This window comes from Bufo gargarizans, chromosome 3 (genome assembly GCF_014858855.1).
Source record: "Bufo gargarizans isolate SCDJY-AF-19 chromosome 3, ASM1485885v1, whole genome shotgun sequence".
NCBI classification, from domain to species: domain Eukaryota; kingdom Metazoa; phylum Chordata; class Amphibia; order Anura; family Bufonidae; genus Bufo; species Bufo gargarizans.
In genome coordinates, this window is record NC_058082.1 from 57,980,227 (window position 1) to 58,005,153 (window position 24,927).

The 24,927-nt window shown below is 45.4% G+C and overlaps 1 protein-coding gene across 1 annotated transcript; it reads right to left on the minus strand.

Annotated features, from left to right (window-relative positions):
* Nucleotides 1-223: 223 nt before the first annotated feature.
* LOC122932337 lies at nucleotides 224-15,004 on the minus strand. Its single transcript, XM_044286695.1, has 5 exons — nucleotides 14,864-15,004; nucleotides 8,587-8,692; nucleotides 8,373-8,479; nucleotides 4,875-5,047; nucleotides 224-1,352 (listed from the first exon to the last, which is right to left on the minus strand). The coding sequence occupies exons 1-5, from the start codon at nucleotides 14,967-14,969 to the stop codon at nucleotides 1,077-1,079; spliced, it is 768 nt and encodes a 255-aa protein (XP_044142630.1). The 5' UTR covers nucleotides 14,970-15,004; the 3' UTR covers nucleotides 224-1,076.
* Nucleotides 15,005-24,927: the final 9,923 nt, after the last annotated feature.

Sequence of the window (24,927 nt, forward strand, 5' to 3'; positions counted from 1 at the left end):
CTTCTGATGTTTCATTCGAAGTTGATTCGCTCATCCCTAATAGACGTATTTATCCCGTACTGTGAATGCACTAACAGAATAAAAAATAAATAAATCAAAATAGCCGATTTGCAAATTTATTTCACCTTCCCAAAAATTTTATAAAAAGTGATCAAAAAGTCATACACACTCCAATGGGGATCAGAATATGGAGATGCCAAGAAATATTTTTTTTTTCAGTATTAAAACACAAGAAAAACGACATAAATGTGGTATTGCTTTATTCTGCTGGTTGTACTGACAAGCAGGTCAGTTTTACTGCAAATGGAGTGTTGTAAAAAGAAATATATATATATATATATATATACACCCATAAAACTATGGCACAATTGCATTTTGTTCCCATTTCCACACCAATTGGAATTTTTTTCTAACTTCTCACTACATAATATGCAATAGTTAATTATGACACAAAAAACAATCAATCATACATCTTTGTGAACAGAAAAAAAAAAAAAAAAAAGTCTCCGGAAAGGCAGGGAGTAAAGAAGAAAATAGGCCTGAGCTACAATACCAAGCACAGCCACTAGCCAACGGACGGTGTCGTGCTTAGTAAGCTGTGAGGAGGCCGTGGCGTTCCCTCGAACAGCTGATTGGCCGGAATGTCGGGAGTTGGACCCCCGCTAATGTCATATCGATGACCTCTGTTAAGGATAGGTCATCAATATTAAACACCTGGATAACCCCTTTAAGTAACTGAACAAATGAAAACTCAGAAGGGGCGGGCATGCTACTGGTCACAGATTATATTATTTCTGTCATTCCTGGTAAGATTCATCTGCTGAAATGTCATTCTGTTCAGTCCCAAAGTGCAATGCATCTGTGGGTTGCTATGATTTTCAGGCTAAAGATCAGAACTTATTCTTCAATAACTTTATTTAAAGTTCTGCTTACTTTTGGAAAATAAAACAAAAAAGAAAAGCGGATGAAATAATATACAGTAATGACGGGAAGAGTCTCCCAGAGAAGTTTCATCATACAGTCAGTGTATAAACCCTGTACACTAACAATATCTTCCTCTCCTCTGGAGGCAGAAGTTAGAGTTTGAAGGGCCAGAGTACAGGTGTTTGCTGGATGTAGCTCTTATATGCTGGGTCCTCTCCCCATCTTTTCATTGCCTGCCTCTCAAGAATGGGAATCCCACTGACGTAACTGAGCAGGAACCACACAAATATTGGGGATATGACGCTCAGATACTGGTAACCACTGAGCACGGACGAGGCAGAAACGAAGAGTCCGCTCCACTGCAGGATCTCTCCCAGGTAGTTTGGATGCCGGCTGTACGCCCACAGACCACTTTGGATAAATTTACCCTGAGAAATTAGATAAGATACAGTGTTACTTCAGTAACAGATTAAAGGCTGCACAGATATTAATTCATATACAGTATCTTGCCACTGGGCCTATCCATTTTCTTCTGAATGTGACCACATAGTATAGAATTATGCATGAGAATTAGATTGGTCTAATATAGTATATTGTGCACCGTTGAAGGGGCTGTCTAAAGAAGACAACCCCTTCTCTATAAGAAGTCACAGACACCAATTCATTGCTGCGGATATGGCTCCTTGGTCCTCCAGTCCAGTGTTCCTCAACTCCAGGCCTCAGGACTCACCTGCCGGTCAGGATTTGAGAATGACTACCTGTGGTAAGTCCTGATGCATTGACACTGATTATATCACCTGCTCAATACTAAGGAAATCCCTAAAACATGACCAACAGGTCGGTCCGGAGGACTGGAGTTGAGGAACACTGCTCTAGTAAGAAGCTAATATCGCCAGTGGTAGTTTTGTCTGGCCATGCATGAACTTTTAGATGTTGCCCACAGCTGGAGCCCTTCATAGTTGGAGGTTCTTTGCAATGGCTAACAAAGGTATAGAGAGTGGGAGACACCCTGCCCTAATAAGGCATATGGACTGGGGTCCTCTTGATAATTCGATCCCTTAAATATATGTAAGCTCCTAAAGGTCAGCTAACCATTCCTCATGTGCAACTCTGACAATGTCTAAATAACCAATGTAAATGGGTTGTCCCACAATGGACGTTTATCTCTTTAGAATAAATGTTTGGATTGCTGTGGGCCCACAGCTGGTACCCCACAGATCACTAGGACAGAGGTCCAGAAACCCCAGTTCGAGGAGTCTGAATGTGTCGGTCGCTCTCTGTCGGACCCCCTTCTCCAGTCTCTCATACGGAGGCACTGAGACTGAAACACGATTCTCTCTCGTAGCCCGATTCCCACACTGAGGGGCAGATACTGCTGCAGCCTCCCCTTCCCTCTATCTAGTAAGTACCATTTTTACCCCAAATGGAGGAAGTTTTAGGACGCCTTCACCATTGTGGATTTTGTTGCAGAAATTTCTGCGACTGAAAATCAGTTCCATTCATCTGAATGGGGCAGCAAGCACATGGTTTTCTGCAAGCTCCATTCATGTGAAGGGAACTGATTCAGTCACCGAAATTTCTGCAACAAAATCTGTAGCATGTGAAGGCACCCTTAAAGGGAAACTACAGGCCGCTAGAAGGTAAGGAAGATGCAAGTCATATAGTCACATGCACTGCTACCTATAAAGATAGGTATGCTTTAAAAAAAAAAAGTGCAACTAAACTTTTATTCAACGTCCCAAATGCAATAAAATGATTTTTCTAATATACTTTATTAATTGATTTTCACTTTTTACTATAGAAATATCCACCTATAGCCCTGATTTCAACCTCGCTTTAAATTCGCAATTCTGGCACACCGCTGACTCGTCAGCGGTGTACGGACTCTACATTGTATCAATGGGGCCGCAGCAAACCGAGTACGGGCAGGAGCGCACATTGCTGCTCCTGCCTATGCCCCCGAGGTTTACTAAATGCTGGCATAGCACATGGGTACTCTGTAACCATGTGCCATGCCAGAATTAGCTGAGCAGCTCCTGCCTGTGCCCGCCCCGCTAAGGGCCCTTTCACACTTGCGTTGGCCGGTTCCGGCATAGAGTTCCGTCGTCGGGGCTCTATGCCGGAACAATCCTGATCAGGATTATCCTAATGCATTCTGAATGGAGAGAAATCTGTTCAGGATGCATCAGGATGTCTTCAGTTCCGGAACGGAACGTTTTTTGGCCGGAGAAAATACCGCAGCATGCAGTACTTTTTGCTCCGGCCAAAAACCCTGAACACTTGCCGCAAGGCCGGATCCGGAATGAATGCCCATTGAAAGGCATTGATCCGGATCCGGCCTTAAGCTAAACGTTGTTTCGGCGCATTGCCGGATACGACGTTTAGCTTTTTCTGAATGGTTACCATGGCTGCCGGGACGCTAAAGTCCTGGCAGCCATGGTAAAGTGTAGCAGGGAGCGGGGGAGCAGCATACTTACCGTCCGTGCGGCTCCCGGGGCGCTCCAGAGTGACGTCAGGGCGCCCCAGGCGCATGGATGACGTGATCGCATGTACACGTCATCCATGCGCCTGGGGCGCTCTGACGTCATTCTGGAGCGCCCCGGGAGACGCACAGACTGTAAGTATGCCGCTCCCCCGCTACTACAATGGCAACCAGGACTTTAATAGCGTCCTGGCTGCCATAGTAACACTGAAAGCATTTTGAAGACGGATCCGTCTTCAAATGCTTTCCGTACACTTGCGTTTTTCCGGATCCGGCGTGTACCTCCGGCAAGTGGAGGACACGCCGGATCCGGACAACGCAAGTGTGAAAGGGCCCTAAGCTAAAAGCTTATGTGAAGGACTTTTAGCTTAAAAATCATATGTGAGGCTGAGTTCACACGTCAGTTATTTACACAGAACAGGTGCAGATCTTTCCATTACACCTGATGTCTGAGGAGGCTTCACTACTGGGTTTGGCTCACAATAAGGCCTCTTGCACACAAAAGTTTTTTTTTTCCGTTTACTTTCCGTATTTTTTTTTTGCGTTCCGTATACGCAACCATTCATTTCAATGGATCCGCAAAAAAACGGAAGGTAGTCCATATGCCTTCTGTTTCCATATTTCCATTCCGTTCAAAGATAGAACAAGGATAGTACTGTTCTATTAGGGGCTAATAACTGTTCTGTTCCGCAAAAAACGGAATGCACATGGACGTCATCCGTATTTTTTGCGGATCCGATTTTTTGCGGACAGCAAAATACTGAAAAAGCCATACGGTTGTGTGCAAGAGGTCTAACTGATGGAAATAACTAACCAACTAACTGAAGTGTGAACTTGGCCTAACCCTAAATGGTACTATTAAAAACTATATCTCGCCCTTAAAGGGTTAGTACAATTCTCCCATTATGTTCCTCTGGGTCCATGCATCATGCCATATATGACCTATGATATGATAATCTGTGTATCACAGACAGGGCAGCAGATCCTCTCTCTACGGTTGGAATGACTTTTCCATCATTGCTATTTGTTTGTCAGTCGCATTGTAACGCCATAGAAACTCCACAGGCCATTCCAGCAGTTTTTACAGTAGAAATTGATTTATGAAGTTATTATGCAAAGTCTTACGAGACTTCGCAAAGTAATAACTTCGGCTCATAGGAGCCAATACATTCTAATACTGTATGGAGCGCTCGCTCCGTACAGTATTCAAACAAATTATTATGCAAATCGACTTCTGATGTTTCATCCGAAGTCGATTCGCTCATCCCTAATTACCACAAAGCACAAGGAAATTTGGCTTCGGGGGTGAATCGAATTTTCCCCGAAATTCAAATCAAATTCCACTTCGTCAGGTTCTGTCCACTCAACACTAATCATTATGATGCAGATGGTTCAAACAGACGATCCGGGAAATGTGGCAAATGGAACCAGGAATGAACAAGCGGGACCGGGAATACAGAACACTCACTGCATTATCGGGGTCAGCTTTAAAACTCCACTTCTGCTGATCTGCAACGGCTTGTATGAGGAATCCAACAGCCCACAAAGTCCAGCCCAAGTAGTCCGTCAGCCCCAGGGGCTTGTTTCTTCTCTCAAGGTTTAACATTAAAGATGGAAGTAATGTTACAAATATCCATATGCCTGGGGAAGAATAAAAAGGACTTATCTGATACTGGACACTAAAGAAAACTCCTTGGGCCAGATTTATCATTAGCTCAAGTCAGAATAATGGAGTGAAAAAGTCGCAAATTTTTGCGCAATCACTAAAACTGCGCAAAAATTTGCGACTTTTTTCTGCTCTGCACTATGCTTGCCAGTTTTCTGAAAGTGGGCGTGTTTTCTTATGTAAATTAATCTCTAGACAGATTTACTATTGAGACTATTTAAAAAGTCGCAAAAAAGGGCGCAATTTCATTCCAGTGAGGACCATGCTTATCTTATGAGACTTTTTAATAGAACATGCGACTTTTTCGTAAAGACGTGCGACTTTTGTAAAGCTGCTTACTGATGGATAAACTGCTACCGTCAAACCACATTTATTACAGTCTTAAAGGGCCGTTCATAAATCTGACTTGGCTAAAACTGACTTTAGCCATATGTGAAAGTGGAGTGAGCTGTCAGAGTCATGATACATCTGGCCCCTTATGTCCTTATGATTCAACATAGTGATTCTACTAGTTCAGACCCTAATATCAGCCACCACCAGTGGGATACACGAAGATCGAGGAGCTACGAGGCTGCCGTAGAGTATCACACGGCACGGACAGAAGATATAAGGGTATCTGTGCATACATTTGGCCCATCCTCCAGCAACACAGGGGGAATCGAGACTGGTGTACAATATGCCAGTCTTGATAAATGTCCTCCTTTGCATTTAATTTGCAGTGGCACAGTGCTGCCGAAAAAAAAAATAAAAAAAAATTGTATGAATATTGAGTGTAAAAAAAAAAAAATGTCCCCTTAAGGTCTCTTTCACACAACCGTATGGCTTTTTCAGTGTTTTGCGGTCCGTTTTTCCATTTTTTGTTTCCGATTTTCTGTTTGGCATATACAGTAATTATATAGAAAAAATTGGGCTGGGCATAACATTTTCAATAGATGGTTCTGCAAAAATGGAACAGATACGGAAGACATACGGTTGCATTTCCGTATGTGTTCCGTTTTTTTGTGGACCCACGGAACGTGATTTGCGGCCAATAATAGGTCATGTTCTATCTTTCAACGCAACGGAAATACGGAAATGGAATGCATATGGAGTACATTAGGTTTTTTTTGCGGAACCATTGAAATGAATGGTTCCGTATACGGCTCGTAAACAGAATAAAAAAACGGTTGTGTGAAAGAGGCCTAAATCTTCTCTCTCAGGGCTGTAATTAGAGGCTGGTCTGAAAGGTTTCAAAAGAAAAAAAAATGAAGTGAAATGGCAAAATACAGTAGAAGAGTGACAAATTGGGCGAGAAAATGCGATATATGTAAAGCTACCCATAGACCTGAATACAGATGCAACTTTCTCCTGCTCACTTGTAATGTATTTCCTCAAAATGAAGACGTTCCCAGCCATGAGTAGATGATGGGAACCCCACTGCCAGGACAACAGACACATTTGGGGGCACATTTATTAAGACCGGCGTTTTAGATGCCGGTCTTAATAAACCGCATCGCTGGTGGTGGTTCCGGTGAAGTAATTAAGAGGCGCAGAGTACCTCTCCATAAGTTCGGCACATCCAGCGCCAGTCCTAAGTGTAAGGCCCCTTTCACACAAGTGAGTTTTCCACGCGGGTGCAATGCGTGAAGTGAATCCTGACCCATTCATTTCAATGGGTTTGTGTACATGAGCATTTTTTTTTCACGCAGCCCTGGCCTCATAGAAGTGAATCGGGCTTCAGCGAAAAACGCAGGCCCCATAGAAGTGAATGGGGCTGCGTGAAAATCGCAAGCATCCGCAAGCAAGTGCGGATGCGGTGCGATTTTCACGCACGGTTGCTAGAAGACGATCGGGATGGAGACCCGATCTTTGTTGTTATTTTCCCTTATAACATGGTTATAAGGGAAAATAATAGCATTGTTAATACAGAATGCATAGTACAATAGGGCTGGAGGGGTTTAAAAAAAAAAAAAAAATCCACTTCTGTCTTTATCTTTGCTGTGCAGAAAGAGGACCTGTGGTGAAGTCACTGCGCTCATCACATGGTCAGTCACATGATCCATCACCATGGTAAAAGATCATGTGATGAGCGCAGTGACGTCATCAAAGGTCCTATTCCTCACAGATAAAGACAGAAGAAATGCCGGGCTGCGCGAACAAGTGGATTAAGGTGCGTTAAATTATATATATATTTTTTTTAACCCCTCCAGCCCTATTGTACTAAGCATTCTGTATTCAGAATGCTATTATTTTCCCTTATAACCATGTTATAGGGGGAAATAATACAATCTACACTACAATTAACCCAAACTTGAACTTCTGTGAAGTTAGAGTTTTTGTGCCAAACATGCTGATTTTTCTCACATGCATGTAAAACGCATTACAATGTTTTGCACTCGCGCGGAAAAATCATTTTCCTGCAACGCACCCGCATCTTATCTGGGCCAAAAAGACGACGCCCGTGTGAAAGAGGTCTTAGACCTATTTCTACGCATGAGGCAGGCGTCTCGCCCACTATTTTAGACCCTGCATGAGGGGAAGTCACAGACTGCGGCGCAAATAACCTTTGCATCGCAATCTGCACCTGAAATAGGGCTAATCTAGGCATATTTCAGCATCATAAGGCCTAGTTCACACGAACGTATGGCTTTTATAGTTTTTTGCGGTCCGTTTTTCACGGATCCGTTGTTCCGTTTTTTTTAGTTCTGTTGTGTTTCCTTTTCCTTTCAGTTTTTCCGTTCCGTTTTTCTGTATCCCATGTACAGTATACAGTTATTACATAGAAAAAATTGGGCTGGGCATAACATTTTCAATAGATGGTTCAGAAAAAACGGAACGGATACGGAAGACATACGGATGCATTTCTGTATGTGTTCCTTTTTTTTGCGGACCTATTGACTTGAATGGAGCCACGGAACGTGATTTGCGGCCAAAGATAGGACATGTTCTATCTTTCAACATAACGGAAAAACGGAATCAGAATGCATACGGAGTACATTCCGTTTTTTTTGCGGAACCATTGAAATGAATGGTTCCGTATACGGAACACAAAAAAAAAACGGCCCACACACTCGCAAAAAAACGTTCGTGTGAACTAGGCCTAAATGACCTTAGTTCCTCAAGAGGAAGAGATGATCTTAGCAGTAGATTTATGGGGCTGGGAGGGGAGCAAGCGCAGGACCCCTCTACAGTATATGTATCTGCCTATATAGGGAATATGGAGAAAACGCGTTGTCACAAAGTTCAGTCAAGAAAGTCATTAAAAGGCTGAGGCCAAAACAGATCTCCAATACGTCATACATCTTCTATGCAGCAACTCACCTTGCACCGTCCAGTACACCAAAAACATTCCTGGATTATCTCGCACCTTATTGAATCTCCTGTCATGGCCTTCTCGGAGAATTCGTAAGAACAAAAATGCACCAAGGCTAAAACAAGAAAGACAGCAAATTATTTGTGTACATTCATACAAAACAGGAAACGGACTTTCTAGTGCCACCTATAGGTGGTTTATTCATGCTACATGTGCACTTACCGTACTCCCCATACTGTGATGAGCCCAGTCTGCACTTGCTGGCGCAAATACTTTGTTCCGGTCCATCGCAGGCTTAGATGTGACAGAAGAATAAATGTCCCACTACCTATTCAAAAGTTCCAACAGTTAGCCATACAGTGAGTAATACAGCATCAGGGCATTTTCAAGTCTGTCCTTCTCAGCTGTGGACGGTCAGTGATGTCCATCAGTGATTGTGAGCAAAAGCAGGCGCGGGTCAAAAACAGAACGGGTGCAGATCTTTCCCTTATACCTTATGTCTGTGTAGCCTCCACCTCTGGTTTTGGCTCCCAATCACTGATCTAACACTGAGGCCTCTTGCACATGAACTTTTCTTTTTTCTGTTTCCGTTCCGTTTTTTTATGCGTTCCGTATATGGAACCATTCATTTTAATGGATCAGCAAAAAAAAAAAAAAAAAAAAAAAAAAGGTACTCCGTATGCCTTCCGTTTCCGTTCAGTTCAAAAGATAGAACATGTCCTATTGTTGCTCGCATAACGGACAAGGATAGTACTGTTCTATCAGGGGCCAGCTCTTCCGTTCCGCAAAAAACAAAATGCACACGGATGTCATCCATATTTTTTGCTGACCGCAAAATACAAAAAAAAATGGCCGGATAGGATGCGGGTGCGTTTAGGGAAAATCGTTGCGTTCCTCCGTTTTTTCCGCACAAGTGCAATGCGTTTTGCACGCGCGTGATAAAAAAACTGAATGTTTAGTACCCGGACTTCTTCATTGACGTTCGGGTTTGGTGTTCTGTAGATTTTATTATTTTCAATTATAACATGGTTATGATGGAAAATAGCATTCTTTAATACAGAATGCAAAGTCAAATGTCAATTGAGGGTTAAAAAATAATAAAACATTACTCACCTTATTCACTGGATTGCGCAGCCGGGATCCTCTTCGTTCTTCTTGAAGGACCTTCGCTGACTTAATTGTGCTCACCGACGTCAGCGCAAGGACCTTCTATCCTCATTCAGCAGGACCTGCGCTGATGTCACCGCGCTCACCACGTGGTGAGCACAATGACGTCAGTGAAGGTCCTTTTGCAGGTTCTTCAAGAAGAACAAAGAAGAGGATCCCGGCTGCGCGATTTTTTAACCCTCAATTGACATTTGACTTTGCATTCTGTATTAAAGAACGTCAATGAAGGAGTCTGGGTACTAAACAATCCGTTTTTTATCACGCACGTGCAAAACGCATTCTGTGAGACTTTTGATAAAGTGAAGCAAATATGCCCGGTTATCACATGGGCCATCACATGATCCATCACCATAGTAAAAGATCATGTGACAGACCATGTGATGACCGGAGTGACGTCACCACAGGTCCTTTTCCTGCACACAGCAAAAAAGAAGACAGAAGGAGATTCCGGCTGCGCGATCAAGTGGATTAAGGTGAGTTTAATTATTTATTTATTTTTTAACCCCTTCAGCGCTATTGTACTATGCATTCTGTATTCAGAATGCTATTATTTTTCCTTATAACCATGTTATAAAGGGAAAATAATAATGATCGGGTCTCAATCTCGATAGTCTCCTAGTAACATTGCGTTAAAATAGCACTGCATCCGCACTTGCTTGCGGATGCTTGCGATTTTCACGCAACCCCATTCATTTCTATGGGGCCTGCGTTACATGAAAAACGCACAAAGAGGAGCATGCTGCGATTTTCACGCAACGCACAAGTGATGCGTGAAAATCACTGCTCGCGTGCACAGCCCCATAGAAATGGGTCAGGATTCAGTGCGGGTGCAATGCGTTCACCTCACGCATCGCATCCATGCGGAATACTCGCCCGTGTGAAAAGGGCCTAAGGCTTCATTCACACTAGCGTTTTTATTTTCCGGTATTGAGATCTGTTATAGGGGCTCAATACTGGGAAAAAAAACGCTTTCATTTTGTCCCCATTCATTGTCAATGGGGACAAAACGTAACTAAACAGAACGGAGAGCTCCAAAATACATTCCGTTCTCATACCGGAGAGCAAAGCGCAGCATGCTGCGTTTTGCTTTCCGTCCTGGGATGCGGAGCAAGACGGATCAGTCATGACCCACAATGTAAGTCAGTCAATGGGGACGGATCCGTTTTCTCTGACACTATGGAAAACGGATGCGTCTCCCATTGACTTTGAATAGAGTTTATGACGGATCCGTCTTGACAATGTTACAGATAATACAACCGGATCTGTTCATAACGGATTCAGACGGTTGTATTATCAGTAACGGAAGCGTTTTTGCTGAACCCTGCTGAACCCTGCCGGATCCAGTAAAATCGCTGGTGTGAAAGTAGCCTAACTAAAACAGGCAAGCTTGTTAAATGTGCCCCTATCACTTTAGAAGTAGCGATGAATAATTGGGCAGATTGCACTGGTCTTGATATCCGCTGCATTGCTGGAGGATGTACCTAATTTATGACAAGACGCAAGACGCTGCCGAACATTTCTGGCTTCATTGTCACTGTGGCTGGCCGCAACCCTTTTGGAAAAGTGGCACTTGCAACTGTTTCTTTTTTGATTTTTTGCATTTATAAAGTTGCAAACATGCATTTTTGTGACTTTTTAACGCAAACTACATGATAAATCTCCCCCATAATTCCTATGGAACTAGCTCTGGAAATCATGTACAGGGAAATCAGATTGTAAACCACACAGGGGACAGCGAAAGTGGTGAGTAATGAGGGTACGGCCACACGTAGCGTAAATGCTGCAGATTTCTCACACTGGAATTGCGGGTGGAAAATCCACAACGTCTGACAGGAGCAGCAAAGCGGATGAGATTTAAAAACCGCCATCTACATATTGCAGAGAGTGAAACCTGCAGGTGAATTGTGAATCTGTCAGCTTGTGGATATCTGCTGCGGATTTCTCCCTTTGCAATGCAGAGAGTAAAATCTGCGACAAATCCACAGCGTTTCCACACCAAAATCTGTACGATTAGAACATGTTTGCGCTATATAAGTAATAACTAAATGTATGAATATGAAATTATAAAGAAGCTCCAACTACACATCATGGTCACATGAGCTGAGAATTAGGCCTCATGCACACAACCGTTGTGCGTTTTGCGGTCCGAAAATTACGGTTCCACAAAACACGGATAGCATCCGTGTGCGTTCCACAATTTGCGGAACGGCACGGACAGCCATTAATATAACTGCAAAACGGACAAGAATAGGACAGGTTATATATTTTTGTTGCGGACCACGGAACAAAACAACGGCCGTGTGCACGAGGCCTTATCCTCAGGCGGGTTTGGACATCAATCAAATTAACACGTCTCTTGCACACAAATGTATTTTTTGTTTTGCAGCATGCACGCGGACGTCATCCGTATTTTTTGCAGATACGTTTTTGCGGACCGCAAAATACACACGGTCGTGTGCTGGAAACTTAAAAGTGACCTTTGGCAATGTCTATTCCCTAATCTTGTTGTGACCCCTGTCTTATCCCGATGTCAGCGCCTGTGTTGTAAAATGTTATCGGTTCACAGTTAACTCTTTCATCAGGTCATAAGTGGCAGCGTTTTCAAAGCTTCCAAGCCAAGTACCCCCGGCCGGGACCTACGATTATACACACAGCGCAAACACCCCTACTGGCATGCTGTGTACCCTTTGTGCATATATCCAATATTTCATATCATACTTTCCATCAAGTCCGGTGTGCAAATTAAGTCACATCCAGGATTCAGCGCACATGGTGCCCAGCAAGCATGTCCGTACGTTTCGGGGGTCCGCCCCCTTTGTCAAGCATGTACAACCCCTTTAAAGTCAGTGGAGCACATTTACTAAGACCGGATTTTTAAGTCCGGTCTTAGTTTTCCATTAGATTAGTTTAATTTATGGCGAGGCATGCACTTTGTCATAAATTAGGCGCATCTATGGCAGTCCTTGTGCCTGGCGTAAAAACTACGGCAGCCACTGGCAAGTAGTAAACGTTCGTAAATTTGCCAGGGTCCTGCCCCCCCCACACTCACACTCCGTCTCTTTTAACTGACTAAATATTGTCCCACGACTGGTTAAAAAAAGTGTAAAATAGTTGCAAGTCCCTCAGTAAATGTGCCCCATTGGGTACGTGTGCTGCCGGTGGACACACAAACAACACACATCCGTGATTCATTGACACCTGAAAGTGGCCTAAACAAGTTGCTTCTGATTTGGTTGAGAAGCGGTCAAAAGCCAATATGTAGGTTTGCAATGCAATGCTCGACTCCATGGTTTTTACAGGAATTTAACATGCTTTACCCGTAAAGACCCTATTGCCAAACAGCTCCATTTTATGCCTGCATGTTGGCCCACAATGTGTGGCATCACCAACAAGATGGCCGTAGATGCAATTGCAGTGTCCCACTATGTGCTATATGTGGGCACTTTAAACTTTTGCTGCTGTCTTATTTAATGTATTGTATTTCCCCAGTATCAGGCTGGCAATGTCACTACATTTAGTCGCCCCTAGGTGGTGCTGGCGCCACATACTATATATAGCTAGGGGTTTGCTGACTTAGAGGAGAGTGAGACAGTAAGAGGAAGTAGAAGGAAGTAAATGGAGGAGCCAAGCAGGCTCAGTCCAAAATGTAGCTGCCTTTCTTTCCTCTGGGCCCTGGTCAAGACTGGAGAGGACAAACCAAGAATTTACTGCAGCCCAGGACAAGACAGTAAGTCTAAGTATGAATATAAAGCAAGTCTAGTGAAGATTAGAGCTGAGTCTAGCCAAGGGACTTTACCAGCACCAGTGACCAGGAGGAACTTAAAGGTACCTGGACACAACTGGATAATTAGTGTGCAGAATTGTCCTTTTTTCCACTAAACGCCTTCTGGGACATAGTGGATCTGAATACTTCAGGAGAGCATCCTGCATCAAATAATGTAGCAGAGAGTTTGCCTGCAACAAGGGAGAACACCCTTCTTGGATTGCTCGATATGAAGGAAGGAAACCCTTATATTCAGTACCTGAGTGCTAGAAAGTGGACTTAGTGCAAATTACCCAGTCTTTGCCTGTAAAGTAACAGCATTAGAGAACTCCTCAACTGACAATTGCCAGACTTGTTATAAGGAATTACAGTTAAACCAACATCTGGATTATTGCCTTTAATATACAAATAAACTGTACCAACTGTCCTGAGATGATTAATTCAGTAAATGTTCAACTGTTTTCTACTACAACTGACTCCTCATCCTTTCTACTACTCTCAACATTTGCACCTTGCGGTGCTGGCGTTACGAACACAGGGACCCAGCCACCAAAGCACCTTAAACACCTATACCATCAAGGGCACCTCCACTTTAATCTGGCTGGTGTTCCCTGTAATAGAGCGTGCCCCGGAGGATTTAGTGCTGTCTTTCTCATCACTGCACGCCGACCCAGGGTCGCTTATTTTTGCGTCACTAAAACTTCTTGCTGTCAGTGAATTGACTTTCCAATTTCTACTGTGCCATCATTGTGAAAAAGATAGTGACACCCCTCAGAATCAGGAAAATTGAGTGCTGCCCCTTTAAAAGAATATTTGCTGCGCCACTATAGACTTTTCATTAGAGCAGAAGATGCAGAGAATTTAATTTAATTTACTAAGACTTCGTTGTCCCCCCTGCGCTTGCATAGTGTATGGCTTATTTATGATGGGGCCTGATTCTTGTCACAAATCGGGCGCTTTTTCTGCCAGTGCAGGCGGGTACAAATATGGTGTAAAAAAAGTCATAAACTATGTGCATCCCCCGGCAGCGCTAGGTGTTATGGAAGAACCCCCTATGTACTATCTAATGTGTATGTACTATACACATTAGATAGTGTACTATCTAATGTGTGGTGGAGTAAAAACCTACTACCAAACCAAGTGATTGCCCATAGCAACCAGCTCAGTTAACTGTATAAAAATAACGAGGGCTGCACGCTAACTGGTTGCTATTGGCAACACCCTTCCCTTCCAGCTGCACACTACTTTCTAAAGGCACAAGGCAAAAGAGTGGAGGACCGCCGGCCGCACATGCGCACTGGACTTTATGTAACTTTAACAAACTCCGCCCTTAGTTGCTAGGTTACCCGGTAGCGTCTGTCAGGTGACTTGTACTTCGTCAGCCATTACCATTAATAGGGTAACAGCATTAGGTAATAGATTTCAGATGAGGGACGCGCTGGTAATGAAGCTGCGCGCCCTGTGCGGGAGAGATCACGGCCGTACTATGCATTCAAGGGGGTGGCTTGTAGTATGTCCGGGATGGAAAGAGTCACCTCACCCCGGTCACCGGAGGTAAATGGTACTTACCTGCCAGATCGTAGAACTTCTCAGTGCGAAGCAGAGTGGCTACAGCCCACAGGATCCACTGGATCGCCAGGCTTAGAGCCAGGGAGAGGGACAGAGGCTGCAGCATGGCTGGGGGAGGGCGCAGCTGTGATCTGACCGATCACTTCCTGCTTTCTGCCGCGTTTGCGCTCTCTGTATTTAACCCCTTCATTGCCCCGGCGCTGAATTCCCAGCTCAGGGAGAAGGATGTGATGGACGAGGGGCAGTGATCAGACTGACGCTTCCCAGAGCCGTAAGGGCCAGTTCACACATAGGTTTTTGGGGAACTGGCAAAAATCAGCTCCCACAAAAAGCCTCAAAACAGCCTCGCTCTAATCCAAGATCAATGGGAAGCAGCACGCCAGGGCGGAATCCGCGCTGAAATGCATGGGAAGCGTAAAAAAAAAAACAGCTCCGTAGTGGTTCATGTGGTTTTTGGCGTGGATCCGCAGCAAAAACCGCAGGCCGAAAATGCAGTTTTGTGTTGAAGCAAAAACCCATTGGTTTAAGAAAAAGCGTAGGAAAACCACATTAAATACTGCACGAAAACACACGCGCCTACAACATTCCTCGCAAATCTCTGCATGTCGTCTAAATCTGTAGTGTGAACATACCCCGACGTCTTCATTTTCCGTTCACCTAGCCGTATGAGGGCTTGGGTTTTGCGGGACAGGTTGTACTTTCTAATCACACCATTTAACCCCTTCAAGTAGGGTTGCCACCTGTCCGGTATTTCACCGGCCAAGCTGGTATTTTGTTCTCTTCGCCGGTACCGGTACTTTATTTGTACCGGCCATGATATATGCCGTTTTTTTCTGACCAGATCACACAGAGCCGCCTGTCCCAGCAGCCCATGAAGAAAGCTGGTTATTCACATATCTGTCGGGTCCCAGGGAGAGCAGGGCGAGGACCGCAGGGCAGCAGCATCAGGCTAAATGCACACCATCAGGACTGCGTGCGGAAAATCCGCACCGTAGGTCATGTACATTGTGTTCTATGAGAATTAGAAATTCTCAATGCACACGATGCAGATTTTGACCTGCGGTGCGGATATTAAAATCCAAAACATGTCAGTCTATTTTATTTTTCCTGACCGGATTTTCTCCATTCACTTAGTAAAATCCGCACCAATTGATGCGGATTTACTGCACGGATTTGCCCGCGAGCACCTGCGGATTTCAGTGCAGATTCTCCGTACATGACTTGATCACTTTTTATTCAATTTTCTTGGGGCGATAAAGTGGTGAAAAAAATGCGAATCGGTGTTTTAAAAAAAAATTCTGTTATGCCCTTCACCGTATGGGCAAACTTTTTAAAATATTTTAATAGTATGTGCGTTTTCCCATGTGACAATGCCCATAATGCTATTGTTTTTTGTTTCTTTTTAGTTTGGGGAATGGGGGTGATTTTAATTTTTAAATAAAAATTTGCGATTAGAATATTCCCGATCAACACTAATCAGTATCATGGAACTGGACAGCCCCTTTAGACAGCGGGCTACACGGCGATGCGTGGCGTGATAGCAAGTTGCATGATAAAAATACATGTACGACTTGCCTACAACTATTTTAGAGCTATGATTTGGATGTAAAATACACAGCGGGGTCCCAGAAAAGGCAGCGCCAGTCTCATGCCGCCTGCGACTTACATCAAAGTCAATGGAGGAATAATCAGGCACATTTTGAAACCTGCAAACGCAGACTCCATCCAGTCTGGATTTTTTGCGACTGCTGAGTCACAACCGCGTGTCGCACTGTGACAGAATTAACAATCTTTAGATCTGATGTCACGTGAATTTATTGGGGGAGATTTTTTTTCAAACTGGTGCAAAGAATACCTGGCTTAATTCCCCATAGCAACCAATCAGATTAATCCTTTCATTTTCCAAGGGGCTCTGAACAATGAAAGGTGGAATCTGATTGGTTGCTATGGACAACTAAACCAGTTTTCCTTTACACCAGTTTGGATAAAATCTCCCCCATTGGGTCGTTTCCCAAGACAGACGTCTTACACCGCTCTTTGATTCCTCCCTGCGCAGGCCTCTTCATAAAATAGGCACATCCTCCGGCAGTCTGTGCGTCTGAAGTGAAAAACTACTCCGTTGCCTGAATTTACCAACAGTTACCCTTGGAGACAGCCGTAAATGTTAGCGGCCCTGGTCCTGCCATGTCTCCACCACTCCCCAGTGGAGAGGACGGCACCCCAGTCAGCAGGGAGTCTTCCCGCTGCGCGAGCAAATGGAGGAGGGGAGTGCTTTTTTTTTTTGGGCAGAAGCAGAAAAGGGGGCACTTATGAGGTGCATTATTCTTACTGGGGGCACTTATGAGGTGCATTATTCTTACTGGGGGCACTAATGGGGCGTGTTATTCTTACTGGGGGCACTAATGGAGCGCGTTATTCTTACTGGGGGCACTAATGGAGCGCGTTATTCTTACTGGGGGCACTAATGGGGCACATTATTCTTACTGGGGGCACTAATGGGGCACATTATTCTTACTGGGGGCACTAATGGGGCACATTATTCTTACTGGGGGCACTAATGAGGCACGTTATTCTTACTGGGGGCACTAATGGGGCACGTTATTCTTACTGGGGGCACTAATGGGGTGCGTTATTCTTACTGGGGGCACTATTGGAGCGCGTTATTCTTACTGGGGGCACTAATGGAGCGCGTTATTCTTACTGGGGCACTAATGGGGCGCGTTATTCTTACTGGGGGCACTAATGGGGCGTGTTATTCTTACTGGGGGCACTAATGGAGCGCGTTATTCTTACTGGGGGCACTAATGGGGCACATTATTCTTACTGGGGGCATTATAATTTTTGGGAGCCACAGTATGACAGTGACCTAACACCCCGTGTTAAGCCATGCCCGCACAACACACCCCATTTGGAGTGTGGCTTAATTTGGCCGGTATTTTTTTATTGGGAAAGGTGCTAGGAACGAAACATCCGAAGTCGATTCGCATAACACTTCGTTTTGAATACTGTTCGGAGTAAACTCGGACCACTTGGAACCGAACCCGAGTTCGGGAAAGGTTTTCTTTTTACAGTAGAAATGAATTTATTTAGTTATGTGAAGTCTCGCGAGACTTCGTGAAGTAATGACTTCGGCTCATCGGATCCAATACATTCTAATACTGTACGTAACGGAGCGCTCACTCCATACAGTATTGAAACAAAGTATTATGCGAATCGACTTCAGATGATTCTCTCAGCTCTAGTGGCAACCCTAAATGTAGGTGTCTGGTCCATGTGCCAGTATTTGTCACTTGCTTTCTTCCCCCGTCAGCCGGCTCTTCACTCATTTCTGTGTTATATAAAAAGAGTCATGTTTTTCCTCCTCTGGATTTTATTTTTATTTTTTTCAGGCTTTACACTGCAGGGTTTCTCTAATTGATACTCAAAGCCCAAAGTCAGGAAAGAGACAATTTACATTTCCTTTCTTGCAAAGCTGATCACCAGCAGCTTCTGTAAATTGCTTGCCGGCTCTTAACATAAATCAGAATTCATCTTGTCAACAACAAACTAACACGTTAACTACTGTACTCAGCCCTCGTCACTCGCCGTGTCATGCGCCACACTGTGCGACGAGCGTGTTGTTGTTTTCTTTTATGATATAATTGTCATTTTTCCTGGTTTGGGGGGGGGGGGGGCACGGCAGAGCGAGCAATCAGATCCCGCACTGTACTTCCTTTCCAATAATGACTGATTAACAGTTACAACATTTAATCTCTTGTGATAATTTATAATTAGTTATTTTATTAGCGCATTACTGTTCATTAAGCGCCTTCATTACAATATATGTATTAACCCCTTAACAGTCGCCAACACATCTTTTTAGCCTCATTCACATTTGTAGAATAAGCCCTACACGGGTATCTCGTGCCACCCTGGAGCTGTTGCTTGGCTGTCAAGACTGATAGTGGCGTAATCAGAGGGGACTCCCGCCTTTGTGTGAGGCATGGGCTTTACCAGTGGGGCAACTGGGGACTGGGAAACCCCTTGTTCCAGGATGGGACTGGTGCACCAGAGTACGGCTACTCTCACACTTGGCAGAGGATCTCAATAAAGGAATTAAACCGATCCGTTTTGATTTTGCACATCAGGATGCATCCGTTCAGTTAGGATGCGGTTGCGTGAAATCAAAATGAAAAAAAATAAAAATAACTGGAAATACATTGAAAGTCAATAGGTGACGGATCAGTTTTTTAGGCTCCGTAAAAACTGATCCGTCACCATTGACTTACATTGTTTTCCGTTTTTATGAATGGACACAAAACCGCAGCTTGCAGCAGTTGTGTGTCCGGTCTCAAAACGGAATGCTGGCGGACCGGAAGACATCCTGATGCATCCTGAACGGATCTCTTTCCATTCCCAGTGCATGAGGACTAAACGGAAATAACAATCCAAGTGTGAAAGTTGCCTACCAGGTAATTAAAGTACAAGAAATTACAATAAATGTGAATATTCAGTATAAAATACAATGTTTTGCACAAACTTTACGTTAAAAAACCCTATGTTTATTAGGTATGCACACAGCCATAGTAACCCGAAGAATTAAAGGGATTCTCTGGGCTCTCCTATATTTATGACCTATCCTCAGGACAGGTCATCAGTATCAGATCGGCGGGGGTCCGACCCCAGGCACCCCCACCGTTCAGCTGTACGAGGAGACAGCGCCCACAGTGTACATGCGCCGCCTCCCTTCTCTCTTCCTGCTCACCGCTGTATGTCTATGGCAAAGCAGCAGTGGGCAGGAAGAGAGACGGCGAGTACACACTGCGGGCGCCGTCTCCGTGTACAGCTGATCGGCGGGGGTGCCGAACCCCCGCTGATCTGATATTGATGACCTATCCTGAAAATGGGTCATCAATATAGGAGAGCCTGGAGAACCCCTTTAATTTGATAGGTTATTGTGTGAAACATGATGATGCAGCAACGTTTGGGGACCGAAGGAATGTTTGTAAAGGCAGACTGCATGGCAAAGTGGCTGAATGAAATACCTGAATTCAGTGAATTCAAAGAGCTGTGTCCCAATACTTCTGTCCATATAGTGTGTGTGTATATTGTAAATGAACTGTATATATTTCTGCGATACCTCTCTCTGTAATTTAGGGGGCTGTACATGGTATTGTAACACCCCAGAGTGGTGTTACCACTTCTGCACCTTGCTGCTATCTTTAATGGTCTAACCTGTAGGTCACCTATATATTTATTTCTAGGTCCCTCAACACTGTGCATTTATAATCATGGTATGTAACTGTTCATGTAATGTGCCTGGTTCACCAGCAGGTGGTAGCAATAAGGTAGAGCTATAGTTAGATAGAATGGAACTCACCATTCCATTCTCCCCCCCCCCCCCTTTGGTCAGGAGTGGGCCAGTCCTGCTTGCTACAAGAAGGTGGCGGGGCAGTTCTGCTTTGTGCTGGTTGAGACTCCATGTTGGAGCTGCCAGGATTCTAACCTATTCCTTGGCTGAAGAGGAGTCCAACTAAAAAGTTAAGTGCAGTGTAAAGAAGAAGCCAAGTTATCCAGTCAGCTTGTCAGTACAGCAGAGTGAGAGAAAGATATAGCAGGGTTGAGTTTGCCTGCCAGTTTATGCTAAAGCCTGCTGAAACCAAGACAAAGCCTGAAACTGTTTGGAGAAATGTTTATTCAAGTAAAGCTGCCATTGAACTTCATCTCAAGGTCTAGACTCAAGTTATTTCTTCAAATCTCTCAATAACCTCCTCTATTTATTGCTCGGAGCCAAAGCCTGGGGTCCAGCCGTATCCAGGTAGGAGCACAGTGACACCTATAGAGAGACATTTAGGCTGCACTACACCACTCAGCATTTCCTACACCTGGGGCGCGCGATAGAAAGGGTCCGGGGGGGAAGGGGGGCGGGGGGTTCGCCCATTGCAGTATGTGCTCACCAGCTGAAGTTTGTTGACTTCTTCGCTTAGGCCTCATTCACATGTCTATGACAACATCAATGACAAGGTGGTCAGTGGTTCATCCACAAAGATGTCTGTGAAGGATCCATCTGGCTGTTTTTTTTGCCCTCCATGTGTCATCTGTATTCCATGGCTAACTACTCAGTTGAAAATTAGGGATGAGCGAACCCGAACTGTATAGTTCGGGTTCGTACCGAATTTTGGGGTGTCCGTGACACGGACCCGAACCCGAACATTTTCGTAAAAGTCTGGGTTCGGTGTTCGTCGCTTTCTTGGCGCTTTTTGAAAGGCTGCAAAGCAGCCAATCAACAAGCGTCTTACTACTTGCCCCAAGAAGCTATCACAGCCATGCCTACTATTGGCATGGCTGTGATTGGCCAGTGCAGCAGGTGACCCAGCCTCTATTTAAGCTGGAGTCACATAGCACCGCCCTGCTCTGATCAGTATAGGGAGAGGTTGCAGCTGCAACGTTAGATTAGGCAGTGATTAACTCCTCCAAAAGACTTCATTCAGAGATCGATCTGCAGCTGTGTATGATTGAACTGCTGCTATTCAATTGCTCACAGTTTTTAGGCTGCCCAGAGCGTTTTTCAGTCACTTTTTTCTGGGGTGATCGGCGGCCATTTTGTGTCTTGTGGTGCGCCAGCACAAGCTGCCACCAAGTGCATTTAACCATCAATAGTGTGGTTATTTTTTTGCTATATCCTACATCAGGGGCTTGGCTGTGATTGCTATTTTATTGAGGGGTGAAATACAATTGCCAAAATAGCAGTACCCTAAATCTGGTGTTTCAGCTGTGGCTAGCCAATTGTAATACTGTCTGCTGTCTGGCAAAGGATATTTTTTTGTTCTGGGTTGAAATACAATTCCCAACTTAGCAATTCCCTAAATCAGTGGTTTCTGCTGTATCAGGCCAAGTTTAAATCTATCCATAAAAGGGTATATTAGATTGAAGGTGCTGATAGTGTCATCCTCAATAACTTCACACGCTACCGTGCATTTCCAAGTCTAATTCTGTCCGTAAACGTATACCTGTCACCCAGCGCCTAAATAATAGGCCTCAAATTTATATTCAGCTAAATCTATGTTTATTCCTGAGGCTGGTCAATTCATTTAGTGTCCGCCAAAGCACAGTTTTTGTTCTGGGTTGAAATACAATTCCCAACTTAGCAATTCCCTAAATCAGTGGTTTCTTCTGTTTCAGGCCTACTTTAAATCTATCCATAAAAGGGTATATTAGATCGAAGGTGCGGATAGGGTCATTCTAGATACCTTCACACGCTACCGTGCATTTCCAAGTCTAATTCTGTCCGTAAACATATACCTGTCATCCAGCGCCTAAATAATATACCTGCACAACCAAGTATCCGATAAAATCAAGTGTGCACTGCGCAACGCCATCTGTGGCAAGGTCCACCTAACCACAGATACGTGGACCAGTAAGCACGGCCAGGGACGCTATATCTCCCTAACTGCACACTGGGTAAATGTAGTGGCGGCTGGGCCCCAGGCGGAGATCTGTTTGGCGCACGTCCTTCCGCCGCCAAGGATCGCAGGGCAACATTCTTTGCCTCCTGTTGCCTCCTCCTCCTACTCGGCTTCCTCCTCCTCTTCTTCCACCTGTTCATCTAGTCAGCCACACACCTTCACCACCAACTTCAGCACAGCCCAGGGTAAACGTCAGCAGGCCATTCTGAAACTCATATGTTTGGGGGACAGGCCCCACACCGCACAGGAGTTGTGGCGGGGTATAGAACAACAGACCGACGAGTGGTTGCTGCCGGTGAGCCTCAAGCCCAGCCTGGTGGTGTGCGATAATGGGCGAAATCTCGTTGCAGCTCTGGGACTAGCCGGTTTGACGCACATCCCTTGCCTGGCGCATGTGCTGAATTTGGTGGTGCAGAAGTTCATTCACAACTACCCCGACATATCAGAGCTGCTGCATAAAGTGCGGGCCGTCTGTTCGCGCTTCCGGCGTTCACATCCTGCCGCTGCTCGCCTGTCTGCGCTACAGCGTAACTTCGGCCTTCCCGCTCACCGCCTCATATGCGACGTGCCCACCAGGTGGAACTCCACCTTGCACATGCTGGACAGACTGTGCGAGCAGGAGCAGGCCATAGTGGAGTTTCAGCTGCAGCACACACGGGTCAGTCGCACTGCGGAACAGCACCACTTCACCACCAATGACTGGGCCTCCATGCGAGACCTGTGTGCCCTGTTGCGCTGTTTCGAGTACTCCACCAACATGGCCAGTGGCGATGACGCCGTTATCAGCGTTACAATACCACTTCTATGTCTCCTTGAGAAAAAACTTAGGGCGATGATGGAAGAGGAGGTGGCCCAGGAGGAGGAAGAGGAGGAGGAAGAGGGGTCATTTTTAGCATTTTCAGGCCAGTCTCTTCGAAGTGACTCAGAGGGAGGTTTTTTGCAACAGCAGAGGCCAGGTACAAATGTGGCCAGCCAGGGCCCACTACTGGAGGAGACGAGGATGAGGAGGAGGTGGAGGAGGATGAGGATGAAGCATGTTCACAGCTTGTGGCACCCAACGCAGCTCGGGCCCATCACTGGTGCATGGCTGGGGGGAAACGCAGGACGATGACTATACGCCTCCCACAGAGGACAGCTTGTCCTTACCTCTGGGCAGCCTGGCACACATGAACGACTACATGCTGCAGTGCCTGCGCAACGACAGCAGAGTTGCCCACATTATAACGTGTGCGGACTACTGGGTTGCTACCCTGCTGGATCCCCGGTACAAAGACAATGTGCCCACCTTACTTCCTGCACTGAAGCGTGATAGGAAGATGCGCGAGTACAAGCGCACGTTGGTAGACGTGCTACTGAGAGCATTCCCAAATGTCACAGGGGAATAAGTGGAAGCCCAAGGCGAAGGCAGAGGAGGAGCAAGAGGTCGCCAACGCAGCTGTGTCATGGCCAGCTCCTCTGAGGGCAGGGTTAGCATGGCAGAGATGTGGAAAAGTTTTGTCAACACGCCACAGCTAACTGCACCACCACCTGATACGCAACGTGTTAGCAGGAGGCAACATTTCACTAACATGGTGGAACAGTACGTGTGCACACCCCTCCACGTACTGACTGATGGTTCGGCCCCATTCAACTTCTGGGTCTCCAAATTGTCCACGTGGCCAGAGCTAGCCTTTTATGCCTTGGAGGTGCTGGCCTGCCCGGCGGCCAGCGTTTTGTCTGAACGTGTATTCAGCACGGCAGGGGGCGTCATTACAGACAAACGCAGCCGCCTATCTACAGCCAATGTGGACAAGCTGACGTTCATAAAAATGAACCAGGCATGGATCCCACAGGATCTGTCCGTCCCTTGTCCAGATTAGACATTAACTACCTCCCCTTAACCATATATTATTGTACTCCAGGGCACTTCCTCATTCAATCCTATTTTTATTTTCATTTTACCATTATATTGCGGGGCAACCCAAAGTTGAATGAACCTCTCCTCTGTCTGGGTGCCGGGGCCTAAAAATATGTGACTGTGGCCTGTTCCAGTGTTGGGTGACGTGAAGCCTGATTCTCTGCTATGACATGCAGACTAATTCTCTGCTGACATGAACCAGATCCTCTCTTACGGGACCTCTCTCCTCTGCCTGTGTGCTAGGCCTAAATATATGCCAATGGACTGTTGCAGTGGTGGCTGACGTGAAGCCTCATTCTCTGCTATGACATGCAGACTAATTCTCTGCTGACATGAAGCCAGATCCTCTGTTACGGGACCTCTCTCCTCTGCCTGGGTGCTGGGCCTAAATATCTGACAATGGACTGTTGCAGTGGTGGCTGACGTGAAGCCTGATTCTCTGCTATGACATGCAGAATGATTCTCTGCTGACATGAAGCCAGATTGTCTGTTACGGGACCTCTCTCCTCTGCCTGGGTGCTGGGCCTAAATATATGCCAATGGACTGTTGCAGTGGTGGCTGACGTGAAGCCTGATTCTCTGCTATGACATGCAGACTGATTCTCTGCTGACATGAAGCCAGATTCTCTGTTACGGGACCTCTCTCCTCTGCCTGGGTGCTGGGCCTAAATATATGCCAATGGACTGTTCCAATGTTGGGTGACGTGAAGCCTGATTCTCTG